Genomic DNA, 17,203 nt, shown 5'->3' with positions numbered 1-17,203 from the left:
GGGACCTTTAAAATAACAATTTAAAAACATATTTGCTAGATGATTCCATATTAAAATGAATTACAAATTGCAAGAACAAAAGTTTTCAAGTTAATTTTGTGAAGCCACAACGAGATGTAAAGCTATTGTTTCTTAAAATGTAATTCAGTTCACCAATTTATATCTCCTTAATTTAAAGAAGATCTTATAAAACTATAAATAGAGGTGCTCCAATTTTAAATTACTGGAAGGAATGGGAAACTAGGTAGATTCATCTTAGTTATTCTGAAAGTACTGTTAAGAACAACTTTAGGCTTTGTTGAGGGAAAGTGATCTTGGGGGAGGGGGGGATTAAGTTAAGAAGGGAAAAGTGAGTCTTCTTGTGACAAACTGTTCTACAAAGTAAAGCATACTACAAGAATACCATCATCTGCCAACGCTAGACATAATGGTGCAAATTTAAACAGCAGGTGGTGTGAGAACACTGTTGGTACCAATCAGGTATTGGTCATGAAAAAGATATTTTAACAACTGCAAAAATCATGTTTAATAGCTGCAGTAGATGACAGCAACATTTCTTTTATTTTCAATGTCAGGCGTAACATAGCAACATAAATGGCAGAGTTCTTAAACAACCACATACCTGCTCGTTTTGCCTCAGTGCAAGCAATACTCATTTCCTCTTTCAATTCTTGATTTTCGTTGGCTATGGCTTCTCCTACTGTAACAAATCTTTCAACTGCCAGGTTAACTGCTTGGCCCACCCGCTGAATTGCTTGTAGAGTCTTGTCTGATCTCTTTGGTTTATCCTTATGGTTAATAAGAGTAGTTATCTATAATCACAAAAAGTTAATTGTTAGGATGTCAGGTTAGTGAACATCTTAACTTGAAAACTACTTGCAAATTTTTAAATATCCCTGGGGCTAGAATTTAAATTTTATTAGCAAATACACTATTGCACTGAGTCACATGAAGTCATTTTTGGAAACAAATTCAAAACTGAATATTTAAAAAGCAGTTTGGTGTTCTCTCTTCATCGCTGAACTCACACCCTTTTCTCATAAAAGATTAAAGATTGACTTCTGTAAACTTCACATATAGTAATGGGAGCTGGTATACTAAAAATAAACCATTTTAAGTCACTTGACTGGCCAATAATACTTAATGGTTATGTAGTTATAGACCAACTAGTATTGTTTTGTTTGCAACCAGATTCATAAGTCTTGCCATCTTTCCACTTTAACTGTTCAGAACTTGTGAATTTTAATCAATCCTGTAACTCACATATAGAAAAAAGGCAATTTTCAGAGATGAGACAACTTATCTGTGCATGCACTCAATCAAAGACTTGGTGTTGGCAATTTGCCCACCAAGGCTACGTCTACACTACACGTCCTGTCCGGGGGGGGGGCATAAGGATCTTGCACAAAACAGGGATTTTGCGCAAAAAGGAAACATCCACAGTTCTTCTTTTTGCACAAAAACCCCTTGCGTAAAAAGAAACAGCAGAAAATATGCTAATGATGTCACGACTTATGCTAATGAGTCTCTCATTAGCATATTTTCTGCTGCAAAAACGTATACTGTAGATGTAGCTCAAAAGTATTTATGTTATCAATACTGGAGCTAAATTACATTTAGAAGAACTCTCTCCGCCTCTCAAGATTTGATACACATTTAAAAAAAAATACTCTTAGATCGGACTCAATATTAGACCCATGAGCCTTGATTCAAAATAGGTTTTATTTCATCACACCATGAAAAGAAAAAGAAAAAAAGAAAACTGGAATTAGGAACTTCTGACCCTCCCCTACCTACTCTAAAAACAAACATACGAACACACACGGGACTTTTCCCAGCTATAAGAAAATACTTTTGGCCATGTGAAGTTAGAGCAAAGGGACACTCCCATCCCACTCCAATCTAGCAAAAAGAAATCTTTCTGGATGCCAAAATTGCCCTCCACTAATGGAAGAACTGTTGCTCTCGCACCTTTTCCCCATTATGGAACCCTTCTTTCCCTCTGCTCTTCCCCAGACAACAGAATGATCTGCACTGCAGCAAACTAATTTTTGTAAGAGCATAAAATAAATGACACATTTGTACGAAATATGTATTAACAACTTCAATATTCCAGTCAGAGTCCTATGCAGATCAACTCATTTCACAATTTCACATATATTTTAGCCAGAATTCTACACTGAAACTGAACAGAAGAATCTTGATGGAAAATTTTCTTTACCTGAAGAATGTTCTTTCAAGATCCTCTGCCAGTTCAGATACTTGCAGGAGAGTGAGAAAGTACATAAAACCTTTTTGGTGAATCATCCCAAACATAAGCGCCTAGCTGGCTCAATAAGCTCAGTTAACACTTCTAAGAACAATTCTATGCTAATATGCTAACTTTTAAAGTTAAAAATGTAAAACATATTTTAAGCATAGACTGAAACTATCTAAAGGGATGTTTAGCCTAAAAAAAAATGGAGTATGAACTGGCACAAATGTCCTGAGAGAAAGTAATCAAACAAGGAAAATTCCCCCGTTTCTTTGTGATCGCCTATGCTAATTTTGATGCCTGAGATCATCCAAAGCATACTACAGACTCCTATCAGAGGCTGTATCTAAACTACATCCCTTTCTTGAAAAAGGGATGTAAATTAGACACTTCAAAATTGCAAATGAAGCCGGGATTTAAATTTCCCGTGCTTCATGTGCATAATGGCGGCCACTTTTCTTTTCCCAAAAAGGGGCTTTTCAAAAGAGAAACGGCTGTTTAGACGTGGATCATTCGAATATAAAATCCTTTTTCAAAAGATCCCATACTCCTGAAAAAATGAGTAGAGGATCTTTCGAAAAAGGGTTTTATTTTTGAATGATCCCAGTTTAAACAGCCGTTTTTAAAAACCGCAGCTGCCATTATGAAAATGAAGCGTGAGAAATTTAAATCCTGGCTTCATTTGCAATTTCGAAATGTCTAATTTACATCCCTTTTTTGAGAAAAGGGATGTAATCTAGACGTAGTGAGAGAGACTAACAACTCACAGACACCTACAGTACTCTCCCTCTGAATGCTACATATACTGAAGCTATCCGTTCACTCTAACATTTGAAAAGATGTGACATGATGCAGTGGTTACTTTACAAATTTGCAGCAGAGCTGCGTTTGTACTTTTCCCATGACAAATCCAATAATTCCAAAGTAGGACTTCAATGCTTATGGCACCTCTTATTAAAATACACATCTATGAGAGGATGCTATCCAGTCATACAAGGTAGATTTGGTATGCTATTTGTCCTTTCTTAGAGCCTTGATGCAGAGTGAAAAGCATCTGCACTTCTGAGACAGATTTTTTGTTGTGCTGTTCCCTAAGGACAAAGAGGGACAGTTATATTTTGGTTTAAATTAAAGAAAACAGGAAGCCTCTTGTGAAACACTGCACTGTCTTGAGCACTAGCATAGATCAAAACAGACTTGTTTACAAATAAATAAAATTAAGGGTTTTTTTAAATTTAAATTAAATACTTTTATACTAAATCAATTTAAAATTAAATTTGAAATCAATACAACAAATGTTAAAGTCTTATAAAAGAAGTCACACAACTGAACTGGTAGAAGTCACTGGCTAAGCACCTCGAACCAGAGCATTAAGTGCTATATCAACTTTGGGCAGCAGTACCCTTCTCTGCACCTGTAGATGAGGGTATTTTTATTTCAGTTATTCAACTAGTTTCAATCCAATGACCAGCTTAATATCGAGAAACCAACTAGGAAAGAAAAAAGCAGGAGAGGTTCTTTTCCTCTTTCTATGAATAAAAACTCGGGGTGGGAGGAAGAGCTCTACTTGCTGTAAAATCTCAAAAGGACTTGACCAGGAACAATAAGTGCTATTTGCTAAGTATAATACTTCCTTTGTTTAATAAAAGAGTTTTAAATAAAAACATGGTACACTTTTTTCTTGTGTATCCAGCACCATTATTTGTATCTAGTGAACAAGCTTAGAATTATTTTTGTGCATTTTTTATTCCAAATTTCCATGCAAATGAATCACTTACATCCTTTCAAGAAAATGGCTTTAAATTTGATAGTTCGTTAGATGAACCTACTGCAAGTAATAAGAGGACCATATGTAATAAAAACCAGAGAGTTCTTCATAATAGCTTAAATGGACAACATTCAAGACCGAGTTCAATTCTCATTGTAGGGCAGGTGAACTGAAAACCAACTTCAGATTCTCCACAGAAACAAGATATGGCTAGAACATGTTCCCAGCACCATGTTATTTAAGTGGGCCTGTGAGATCACAGTTACTGGCAACTGGACAATCAGTGAGCAGACATTTATCCCTGAGGCAAACTACCCTGAAAAAATCCAGAATGTCAGTAAAGAATATACACTGTAGAGTGAACATCACACCAAGAACTGAAACGTTTCCAAACCCTGCAATGCTGCAACACAGCACAGTAAAAGCTTTGCTATCCCATCCTGTGCCAACCCAAGAGCTGTATACACCAGCATTTCTGATGGTCATTGAAAGTCCGGTTTATAGTCTGGTTGGCAGGAGCCAGCAGGCTCCCTATTTGGTTCCACAAAAATAGCAAAATGTCCCTGTTGCTCCTAGGCATAGGAACTGCCCTCCACTCCACCAAGTGCTGGCTCTGCATTTCCCATTGGCCAGGAACTGTGGCCAATGGGAGCTGTTGGGACAGTACCTACAGGAGGAGGCAGCATGTAGATCCTCCTACCCACGTCTCCACCTAGAAGCAGCAGGGACATGTTGCCACCTATGTGTAGCCACCCAAGGTGAATGCTGCCTAGATTCAGCAACCCAAAACTCCTCTCATGCCTCAACTCCCAGCCATGAGCCCACTCTTGCACCCAAACTCCCACCTTGAGCTTGAACACTGCACCCCATCATTCATTTTGAACCTCTCAGTCCAAGCCTGGAGTCCCCTCATGCAGCCCAAACCCTTCATCCCAGGCCAGAGCACGCACCCCCAACCAGAACTCTCACCCAACCACCTGCCCCAGCCTAGACCTTCCGGCACACTTAACACTTCATCTCTAGCTCCCCTCGCCACCACCAACACACAGCCCAGAGCAAATACCACCTCCTATACCCCAACCTTTTGGTTAAGTCCAGAGCCCCCTCACTTTGAACTCTTAGTTAGTTAACCAGAATATCTGACTAACCAGCATCCACCATTCCCCAGCATGCTGGACAACAATGCTTTTACTGTAGACTGAGTCCAACATAACAAAGAAGAAAGTAACTTATGAAAATTCTCTTATGAAAATTACCTTAATCAAAGGCCTTTATATCAGACGTTTGCCCTGCAAGCAGGCATAACCTATACCTGAAATTAGATGTATTATCACAGGTGGTATGGGCCTGTTTCAGGAGATCTTTTGTCAAAAAAAGCCAGAACTGAGATTCCATTATCAGGCTTGGATATTTTGGCTAGCTTCAGAATCAAGTTCCCCATGGACCTCAATCTCTTAGGGAACAACTATACAACAGGGCTAAAGCCGAAATAAGCTATGCAACTTGAGGTACACCAATTGTGTAGCTTAAGTCAAAATAGCTTATTTCAGCTTTTGGTGCTGTCTATAACAGCAGCTGGAAGTCAAAGGAAGAACACTCTTCCTCTGACTTCCCTTACTCCTCGTACAATTAGGGTTACAGAAGTCAGAGTAAGAAGTCCTCCAGCTCGACATTATTTTGACATTATATCAAAGTAACTGCTTGTAGTGTTAGACATGGACTATGTTATTTCAGAATAACATTAGTTATTCTGAAATAACACTGCTGGGTAAACATACCCTTAACAGGTACAGAAGGCTGAAATCCTCCCAAAGGACACAATATCTATACTAGGGATGTCAACATATAGTCAACTACACGATTAACGGACAAGCCTAGGCTTATCGGTTAATCTTATTGACTACATGCCAGGAGCTAACCCTGCTGCCATGCTCCCCCCACCCCAATTGACTAGTCAATGGAAAATCCACCTACTAGACAATTAGTTGATTAAATTTAACATCCCTACCACATGCACACCCCAGAGTCACCCCTTGCTGACTCTGTATCAGAGACAGCAGGGGAGAGAGGGGGGGAAGAAGGGAGATGGTGCCCGTGAGAAGCTAGCTTTTAAGCCAGCTCTCCATGAGCACTGGATCCGCGGAGCTGGTGGCTCCCCTTGTGGACCAGCTCCTGCCTGCCACTCCATGCTGCTGCCTCTGATTCAGTTACAACTATGGTTACAACTATTCAATTAATTGCTATATAATATCCTTAATCTATACCCCAACAGTCGTGTGCCATATATCAATAAAAGCAAATGGATTTTTTATGACAATCACTAAGAAAAGCTTAACAACTTTAAAACCAACTAATAAAACCAACTTTTAAAGCAGAAAACAAATTGGTTAATTCAAAACATTAGACCACTGAGACTAAAAATGTACGTTAGACGTACTAGAGGTCAACTAATTTTTGCTGAAGGAAGGTAAGATTCATATTTCTTAAACAACAATCAACTTGATTTGCATGACAATGGTTAACAGAGAAGGGAGAGGATGTTCAGTCTCAAAAGATAAACTGGGCAGATGTAAATTACTGCATATTTTGGAAAGTTTCCATTTTAATTATCTATATATTATCACTCTATTTAATTGGCAAACAATGAAACAAATATATATGAATAAGATCTTTTATACATTTCATCAAGTAAGGCCAGGAGGAGGATGAGATCACCTAGTCTGCCCCCTTGTACATCAAAAGCCATTACATTTCACCTATATTGAGCATAATGAATTTAATTAGAACATTAAAGCATTTCAGCCCTCTGGACACTAAATTATTTTGTATCACATGCAAGTGACGGGGAGACCAAGGTGCCACCAAATGATCAAGGTGCCTGTAACAGCAAAAAATTGATAAGGTGAACCACGTCTTCAAGACCCCTGCTGAAGGCCCTAGTGCTCCAGTACAACCAGCCCCAGAAAACAGTAAAGTGGGAGAAAAGCAAAAGTGAGCTCTCAAAGCCTGCCTAGAGAGAGCTGCCATCTTAGAAGCTAAAGAGATCTGGTGCTGCAAGAGTTAGAAGAGATAGTAACAGCTCAGAGTCCAGCAAGCTCAGGTAAAAGGAGCTAAAAGGCTTTAGCAGCTGTCCAAAGAAGTCGGTCAAGTAACCAGAGTTTAAGGCTGGCTAAACTTACACTGGGATTCAATGGGGAGAAGACTAAAGGACATTAGCTATGGAATGGGACTAAATATAAAAGCGCCTGGTAAGAAGAGGGCCAGGAAAATAGCAGAAGAAGACAGAAGTAAACAGTTTGTGGCTGCTACATATGGAGTCTCTGGGTGGGATTAGGTTCCCCTACTGGTACTCGGTAAAATGGCATAAACCTCAAGAGGAGGCACTGCTTGTTTGGAAGCATGAAAAAAGGGCTGAATGTATAGGGTCCAAAGCCAGGTGAGAAGGCCCTATCAAAGGCAAAGACACAATTTTATTTGCTAGACTTTTTCCTACCCCAGAAGGAGTTAATTCAGACTAAGACTTGGCCAGAGGTCTAAATCACTGAAGACCTACTAAGGTCATCTTACAGCCTACAGGGGGCACTGGAGAAAGAAAAGGATTGCAGTATCACACACAGATGGTAAGAGGGGCTTCAGAGATGAATGCCACATCATCCACCTGGGATATTGCCAGATGACTCTAGCAGCCACACCTTAGGCTGCAAAAGAAGTCTAAACAAACAAGGTCCCCGCCAATCTAAAATAGGGGAAAATTCCTTCACAGCCTCAAATTTGGCACTCAGTATGTACTCAAACCATGACATCTAGATATCTAAAGAGGATACTCTACACTATCCCACAGTAGTGTTCCACCCTGTCCAGTGTTCCATCTCCAACAGTGATGCTCCAGAGGAAGGGCAAAAGATACTTCAGAATGTATATGGCCAACTGTGCATTATGGGGGGGGCGGGAATCTTTACTGATCCTTCAGCCTACAAGACACCAGTTGAAGCCCTGAAGCATAAGATTTGATTATATTCATTGACTTAACACAAATCTGATACAAACTGAACTCAAAACTATGCTGAACACTTTTTTTCTCTTAAATTGCAGTTAAGGTCTTATAACATATTTACAGTCTAGGTATTATATTTCTAAAGATTATGCTGGTAAAAGAGCACACTTTTTGCCTTCAGTTTGAAATGACATGTGCACTCTTTATTTGTCACAAATTAAATAATGTAAACACCACCGTAGGGTGGCATAAGAAAGTCTCATTGTGAGGAAAGGGACAAGGCTCGGAAACAGGACTTCAGGGTATGCAGGTGACTCATAAGCACAGGCCAGAATATATTTACTTAGATAACTAAATACGTTTTGGCACTGTTCTCCAACATATGTCTATTTTGGGAAGCAAGTAGTTGTATATAAAGATGTGGGAGATGACATTACTAATTTCCAACAGATACAGAATACATTGGATTTATACGCTAGGCTTTAACTTTTATCTCAAGGCTTTTTACATATGAATACGAACATAATCACATTCAGTATAACCCTCACATAGTAAGTAGATATGGAATTAATTATCAGTCTCAGAATGAAAAGAATCCCGCATTTCACTCCAAACAATTATATATTAACATTATTAAATTGGACCAATAGCTTAAATGCTACCACAACTACAGTCAGACTGAAAAATACAAAAAACACTAAAGTAGTCACAGTTGTGTTTTTTGAAACTATTTGAAAAATACTTTTTATGGGTTTGGCAGTAATATTATTCATAAAAGAAGGGGATACAAATTCAACTTTGTTATTACTGTTGCATGCTGAAGAGAATAAGAGTCTTGAAAGACTGGTTCCCTTGCAGTGGAAATGTGCTATCAACATCTGGTAAATTAGCCCCAGATCAGAGGAAAATGTTCATCTACAATCATTTGTGGACATGAAGCATTCTAAAAACAAAACTTTGGAATACAGGATTACAATAAATCACCTACATCAAGACAGGCTCAATAAGAAAACAGAAAACCCCGGATCATCACCTACAGCCCCCAGCTTAAACCCATCCCACACGTCATTGATAATCTACAGCCTACCCTGAAAAACAATCCCTCATTCTCACAGACTTTGGGAGACAGGCCAATCCTCCCCTTCTGACAGCCCCCCAACTTGAAGCAAATACTTACCAGCAGCCACACACTCACCCAGGAACCTACCCCTGCAATAAATGCCGTGCTCAACTTTGTCCATATAACAGCTCCCAAGGGCTATGTCTAGACTGCAAGCCTCTTTTGAAATTATCTTTCGAAAAAGCCTCTTTTGAAAAAGCCTCTTTCAAAAAAGCGTGTCTAGACTACAGTCAGTACTTTCGAAAAAGCAAGCTGCTTTTTCGAAAGAGAGCACCCATGCTCTCTTTCCAAAAAGCACAGTTTGCTTTATAAAGTGCCTTTTTTCGAAAGAGCATGTTCGAAAAAAGGTGTTATTCCTCTTAAAACAAGGTTCACCATGGTCGAAAAAATTGCTGCATTCTTTCAATTTACTTTCAAAAGAACACAGCAGCACTCTAGATGCAGGTAACGATTTTTTTTAAAAAGGCCACTTTTTTTCAAAAAAATCCCTGTAGTCTAGACACACCCTATGTGTACCAGCTCCTGCAGAGCTGCCTCACCTTCCTCCCCACCCTGTCCCGCTGTAGCCTCTGATACAGAGGCAGCAGCACAGGTAGGCAGGCGGCTCCACTAGAGCCGATATGCACAGGGAGTCAGCTTTTAAGTCGGCTCCCCATACACCAGCTCCCACCTGTCCCCTCCCCGCATACTACTGCCTCTGATACAGAGGCAGCAGTGGGAGAAGGGCCCGTGTGATAACCTATGAGCCTGGGCTCATAGGTTAACCATTTACATGTGTACACCATCACATCCCTAATCTATACAAGCAACACTATCACAGGACCTTACCACATAAGCCACAATATCAGGGGCGCATTCAACTGTATATCCTCTAATGTGACATATGCCAGCAAGGCACTTCTGCCATGTGGTGACTGGCCAAACTGGACAATCTCTGTGACAAATCAGACATCAGGAATGGTAACACACATAAACCTGTCAGGGAACATTTTAACCTCCCTGGGCATTCAATAATGGATTTAAAATTAGCCATTCTTCTACAAAGGAATGTTATCACCCAATTACAGAAGGAGACAGCTAAACTTGGAGTTAATTTACAAGTTTGACACTATCAACTTAAATTTGAATAAAGATATTAAGTGGTTAATTTCTTCCGACTTTAATATTCACATTTTTACATCAAATGCTATATATGGGACACAGTCAGTCTGACTTAATTAGCTTCATAATCACTGGTCCTACAATTGACAGATAATTACTTTTGCTTTTATACATGGTTTCTGCTTCCACTCCAACTTATCTGATGAAGTGGAGTTTAATATATTTGTTGGTCTCTAAAGCTCTGTCTACACTGCATGTTTATTTCGAAATAACAGTGTGTGCATCTATATAGCAAGCCCATTATTTCAAAATAATTTCAAAGTAATGGGCTTCTTACTCCGACTTTTATAACTCTCATTTCACAAGGAGTAAGGGAAGTTCTTCCTTCAACTTCCTGCTTCACTTCAACTTCACTTCCTGCTGTGTAGACAGTGCCAAAAGTTGAGTTAAGGTACTTTGACTTCAGCTACACAATTAACGTAGCCGAAGTTGCATATCTTAACTTGACTTTAACCCACAGTATAGACGCACCCTAAGATGCCACAGGACTGCTCGTTGCTAATAAATGGTTTGTTACTCTTAATAGATGTTTTGTCACAAAGACAAGTTTTTGGTATGAAGGAAAAAGAATAAAGTAATGTCTCTACAACAGGAGTGGACCAATACAGGCTCGCGGTGGGTTGGATCCGGTCTGCCAAGGTTAGCCCCTGGCAGGCCCCCACTTCTATATTTACCTGCACACAGGTATGGGTGATTGCAGCTCCTATGGGCTGCGGATCGTCATTCCCAGACAATTGGAGCTGTGAGAAGAAGTGTCCTGGCCCACGCCACTCTGATTGGCCAGGAATGGTGATCCACAGTCAAGAGGGGCTGCGATCACTGGTACCTGCAGAGGCACAGGTAAATACAGCAGTGGCAGCCTGTCAGGAGCTAACTCTGGTGAACTGCCACCATTTTATTGCCCACCCTGCTCTAAAATGTGTAATTAAATCTCTCCTACCTCATTCCAACCATAAGATGTTTAATAGTACCCAAGGTAGGAAGGAGATTCTACAATGCAGAGGAGTAACAATCACTCCAGCTGTTGAGGATCAAGAAAAATAATGGCAGAGGAAAATACAATTCTCAGTTGTTTGGGGCAGGTGGGATAGTTACTGGGATGATTCTAATTTACTGAAATTGGAAGAATATTTGGCGAAGTAAGTTTACTTTTTGGGAGAGATGGGGGCCTGTGCGTGTTAAAGGAAATAATATATAACACAGCATTTATCAGTCAAAAACTGAACCACAAATCAAAATACAGAGTAAATAAAAAACACTAAACAAGTTGGAAATATATAAATTACACCAATATAAAGTAACTAAAAACACGTTAGCATCAGATACAGTGCATTCTGTTGTATTATAAAAACTAGAACTGCTGTTTGTGATAATGGTAGGTACCACATACTCCTAGATTGGTTCTGAAAATTATGACAACAGATGACAGGAACTGGAGAAGGCTGACTTGAAATATTACTTAACAGTAGACATTATTTACTTTGGAAATTCTGGTTCTTACTCAAAGTTGAATTACATTAAATGTAAAATAGCATCATTAGAAGAAGAAAAGTTCTACAGAAACAGATTAAATCTGCTCTCAATATCTCCTGTTACTTCAGAAAACACATCTGAGTGATGGACAAGAACAAATGATCAAGGAAAGTATTTTAGCCAGGCATCTTTTTTCCTTTCATGTAACCTCAGGAAAGAGAAAATGATTATACTGATAGTGAAACACACCCACTTTAGTTTTAGGGAAACAGATGGAATTGAAGGTAGAGCCCATTTAAAAGAAAGCATTAAATGCCATCCCCTAAATCAAGAGCAAATTAAATTTTAAATTTTCAAGAACTTGAGGTAAAGTATTCAATATAGTGAGGGATTTTTACAGCATACAAAAGTTAAGACGGTAAAAATAGTGTCAGTAGCAATCCACCTGAGAGACTAAGAATGTTAAATTTAGATCAATCAGCTAGTCGAATAGTTGATGTAACTTGCATCAACTATTCGATTAGTCAATAAGGGCACCTCCACCTTTGAAATGTAGCAAGAACTCTGCCAGATCTTGCTACATTTCAAAGGTGGAAGTGCTGCAGGAAGCATGGCCTGCAGGGGACTCAAGTAGTCCTCCGCCGGCCCCGCACTCCCTGCTTTTGAATTGTACAAGAGCCCCAGGAGGCCTCTTGTACAGCTCAAAAGCGAAGTGCCTTCCTGGGGCTCTTGTACATTTCAAAAGAAGGGAGCGTAGGACCAGAGGGGGACTGCTTGAGTCCCCAGCTCATCCTAGGCTCCCAGCAGCACTTCTGACTTTGAAATGTAGCAAGAGCTCTGCTCTTGCTCCATTTAAAAGGCGAAAGCATCACCAGTTCCCCACTGCACCCCTGTCCCTTCTCCTCACAGAGACAGTGCTGGGGGAACCAACTTTTAAGCTGGTTTCCCCCAGCAAGAAATCCTGCTCCCCCACCTTATTAGCCTTCTCTGATAGAAACAGCTGGGGGAGGGAGGGAACGACTAGTTGAGTCACTAGTCAACTATTCGTTTACATCCCTATGAAGGACTGGATTTATGACCCCCGGTATATAAAAAAATGGGTTAGGTATTAGTTTCTTAATGATAGGCATTATCTTTTTTCTATGGCTCTAATAATCACTGATCCTCACTTTCTAGGGACAGCTGAGTCCATGTGGAAGCCCAATTTTCTCACCTTCAATAAAGCATTCAACCTTCTTAAAAATGGTGGTGAAAGCCTGTCTATGAACAGCAGGAGTAATTTTTTCTGATCACTAACCTGCAGAACCGACAGCTTCAAATTTTTCTTCCACTAAGATTTGTAGATCTGAACTGCTTGGAGAGAAGGGAAGAGGAGTGACAAAAGCATGGTAAGTTTGTGGGCCTGAGTAGGAGATCAAAGAGGAGCTACATAGGCAAGCTCCTACTATGACCACAGAAATGATCAACTGGTCAAAGTTCTTGTACCTGAACAAAAACAAATAAGAGCCTCCTCTGTGGTTCTACATAGCCAAAATCAACTCAAAAATTGTTTCCGGTAGATTTGTTATGACTCTTCTGATACATGGCACAGATATGAGAGGAGACAAACTTACTGATATCAATCTTGGAGAAGAATCCTTTTTATAAGTTAGTGTCTACTACTCACAGGTGTTTATGAAGAAGCAGTACTCTTGGAGAAAGGCAATCACTATAAACTAGGTATCTTCATTCACCTTAGTGGGGATGCTTTGATGAAGTTGTTATTCAGAAAAAGCTTGCATGTCGTTTCTCTCAAGACTACAAGTGACAGTTGTGAACTAGTGTGCAATATACTAACGACCAAATGGAAGGGCACAATCCATGAAGGAAACCCTCAGTTATCTGTAAAACTATGAACATACCCTTTCTAATTTTCCAGGAAAGAAATCCCAGGAATTAAAAGAAACTATCTAGTATCAGTTTTGAATGTGACATTAGTGTATTTGTAAACATCCTAAAGCTAAGTATTGCCTTACTGCTACCAGATTTTTTTTTTTTTTGCAGACAAAAGAAAAAAAGGCTTGAATGTTCACCTAAAAAAAGATCTCACTGAGATGAGATAAATAATGAATTCTTCCACAATCCTCTATTTAAGCTTGGTGCAACAGACCCTCAGGTGGTGCTTGAGTTCTGTCGAGTAGCCCTCTTGCACTATTCCCATCGGACACCCATCTGAGGCTCTAGAGAGCCAAAAGTCTGAGAATATGGGGAATCTGCCTCTTTTCAGTGGATTTTGTCATAGACTAGAAGTCATCTGATTTATTGCTTATGAGCAGTCATGGAAGAATGATTTTTCTTGACTTTCATCAAGTTGTCTCATAGTACCTTGATGCTTTATAGAGGGGTGGGCAATAACTGATGGGGAAGCCATCCCAAGATTTTTGTAAGTGGTCAAGGGCCAAACTTTTCAATGGGGGATGTGCAGGGTCTGAGAGAGAATTTGAGTGAAGGAAGTGGTTGTGATCTGGGGTGGTGGCTTGAAGTGTAGGGTAGGGATGCAAATGATTAACTTATAAGTATCACCCTTATTGGGTGATGCTTACCAGTTATGGTTAACAGCACCCACTTGCACCCAACCCCCTGTTTAATCAGTTAACCAGGTAAGTATAGCATTTAACCAGGTAACTGATTAAGAGGGAATTTATATCCCTAGAGTAGGAGCCAGGAAGGGATATGGGTGCAGGATAGGATTCTGTCCAGGAGAGTGGTATAGGAGAGGGTGCAGGCCCTGGGAGTTGTAACCTGGAGGAGGTGGTGCAAAGGGTTTAGGTGATAACCTGAAGTAGGAAGGGATTGTGGCCTAGGGCAGGGAGTTGGGGGGGAGGGGTTATGGGCTGGGGTGCCAGAGGCAGGCTCTACTCAGAAGGTGCCTAACTAGGCAGCTCTCAACCAGCAGCCCTACAGGGCCCCAAGGCGGGCTCCATGCCTGCTGCAGTCCCTGGCTGCTCAAAATGGCCAGGCTGCTCTCTGCTCTGGGCACCAAAGGGGAAGAAGAGGCATTGTGCACTGCCCTCAACTCCCAGCAAAATCTCTCAGTTCCCAATGGCCAGTTTCCAGCCAATAGAAGATGTGTGTGCATTTACACAGCACTGTAAACTCGAAATAAGATACACAATTTGCAGTACGCAAATTGCGTATCTTACTTTGATTGTATTTCAAAATAGCTTATTTAGAAATCTGGCATGTCTACACTGTGCCAGATTTCAAAATAACATGCTATTTTGAATCATCTCTTAACCCTCATGGAACAAGGCTTATAGGGATGACGAAATAGCACGCCCATTATTTCAAAAAATAGTTTGAAAAAATAGGCGCGTTTAAAAGATGTGGGGTAGCTATTTCGGAAATGACACCGCTGTCTAGATGTATCCTGAGAGATTTAGCTGGGAGGGCTGGGGACAGCGCACGAAGCTTCTCCCTCCCTCAGGAACAGAGACCCATAGGAAGCAGCCAGCCGCTTAAAAGCAGTGTGGGGCTGCTCTAAAGTGGCTGGTTGGTCTGTACCTAAGGGTCCTAGCAGGGTGCCTTAGGGGCCAGATCCAGCAGCTTTGGGGGCCAGATCCCACCTGTGGGCTATATCTTGACTGCCCCTGCTTTAGATCCACAAAAATATGTTGAGTGTCACGGGGTCTATAATCTCATTCACATGAGAGCCTTAGCACTTACATTTTAAATCATGGTTTCTTTGTAAGAGACTCCACTAAGCACACACAGCATTAAGTGATCATTACATGACCTGGTTTTTTTAAAAAATATTTATAGCTACCACATATCATATATCATAAGCAATATTTATTACTGTGTCAAATTTGTATTCAGTAAATTCTCTGGGTTTTTTATTCCTACCACAGCAAAATGTTCAAAATATTTTCTACAGAGAATAAGGACTCGTTTTAGTTCTGCAGTACATCTTGAGCACTATTAGACTGGTTTGAATCCCCCTCCCTCCCATCAAGTTGTTATACAAGGAACATTTTCATTAAAAATTCCAAGAAATCTCACTAAAATAGGAAAATCGAGGCAATGCATATAGGACTGAAGATATACAAATCCTGCAATTAGTCTACAATATAAAATCAACTGTTCTGTCACATTAAATGGCACTCGCAGAGGACTTAGTATGTGGGCTTCTGAGACACGTATTTCCCAGTACACGCAGTCCCCGGGTTACGTACAAAACAGGGACTAAAGGTTTGTTCTTAAGTTGAATCTGTATGTAAGTCGGAACTGGTGTCCAGATTCAGCCGCTGCTGAAATTGACCAGCAGCTGACTACAGGAAGCCCAAGGCAGAGTTGCTCTGCCCCAGGCTTCCTGGAATCAGCCACTGATCAGTTTCAACAGGCTGAATCTGGACGCCAGTTCTGACTTACATACAGATTCAACTTAAGAACCCCAGGTGTCCCCAAGTCAGCTGCTGCTGAAACTGATCAGCGGCTGATTCCAGGAAGCCCGGGGCAGAGCAACTCTGCCTCGGGCTTCCTGTAGTCAGCCGCTGGTCAGTTTCAGCAGCGGCTGACTTGGGGACGCCTGGGGCAGAGCAGGTGGGGTGCTGCTAGGTTGCTCCAGTAGCGCCGCTCCTCAGCGCTACTGGACCAACCCAGCAGCACCCCAGCTGCTCTACCACAGGCGTCCGGAGAAAAGCCTGGTCTGCTGGTGGGGGAGGCGCATTAGCTGCGCCTCCTCCCTCCCCCAGCAGACCAGGGAGACGCGGGCGGTGGGACCGAGACGCGCCGCGGTCCCGCCGCCCGGGTCCTCCGCGGTTTTGCTCCCTGTCTCCCTGGTCTGCTGGGGGGAGCCCCCCCCAGCAGACCAGGGAGACGCGGAGCAAAGCCGCGGAGCACACGGGCAGCGGGACAGCCCAGACGTGTCGCGGCTGTCCCGCTGCTGGCGTCCTTGGCAGCTTTGCTCCCCGTCTCCCTGGTCTGCTGGCGGGGGCTACCAGCAGACCCGGGAGACGCAGAGCAGCTTTTCTCGCCCCGGAGGACGCAGGCAGCGGGACCGCGGCACATCTGGGCGTCCCGCCGCTCCCGTCCTCCGGGGCGAGAAAAGCCCCGTTCGTAACTGCAGATCCGACATAAATCAGATCCGCGTAACTCGGGGACTGCCTGTAACTGTAGAGAGACTAGCTCATTCATTTAGAAACAACACACATCAGTTTCAAATATTGCACTCTTTAATTAATGTTTCACTAAATCTCAGGTAATATCTATGACTAACATTTACTTATCTATGTCCATGATTTTAATTAACTCTCTCCCTCCCCTCCCCCACAGCGGCACCTATTGTAGGTGGCTGGGTCCAGCTACCAGCTCTGGGTACGGCAACATGAAAATGGGACTGCAGCACTGCTCAGGTTTGGCCTGGGCATCCATCCCTCATAGGGGCAGGTAGGC

The 17,203-nt window shown here is 41.5% G+C and overlaps 1 protein-coding gene across 2 annotated transcripts in view; it reads right to left on the bottom strand.

Annotated features, from left to right (window-relative positions):
* CTNNAL1 (catenin alpha like 1) overlaps window positions 1-17,203 on the bottom strand; it is a 90,561-nt gene that overhangs the window by 61,781 nt on the left and 11,577 nt on the right. For both annotated transcript variants that reach the window (XM_075921531.2, XM_075921532.2), the window contains exon 2: window positions 623-812. In XM_075921531.2, coding sequence (XP_075777646.2) covers window positions 623-812 — 190 coding nt within the window. The remainder of the gene's footprint in view (window positions 1-622; window positions 813-17,203) is intronic.

The sequence above is a fragment of the Pelodiscus sinensis genome, chromosome 2 (genome assembly GCF_052426305.1).
Source record: "Pelodiscus sinensis isolate ZL-2025 chromosome 2, ASM5242630v1, whole genome shotgun sequence".
Classification (NCBI taxonomy): domain Eukaryota; kingdom Metazoa; phylum Chordata; order Testudines; family Trionychidae; genus Pelodiscus; species Pelodiscus sinensis.
This window is presented reverse-complemented; position numbering and strand designations above follow the sequence as displayed.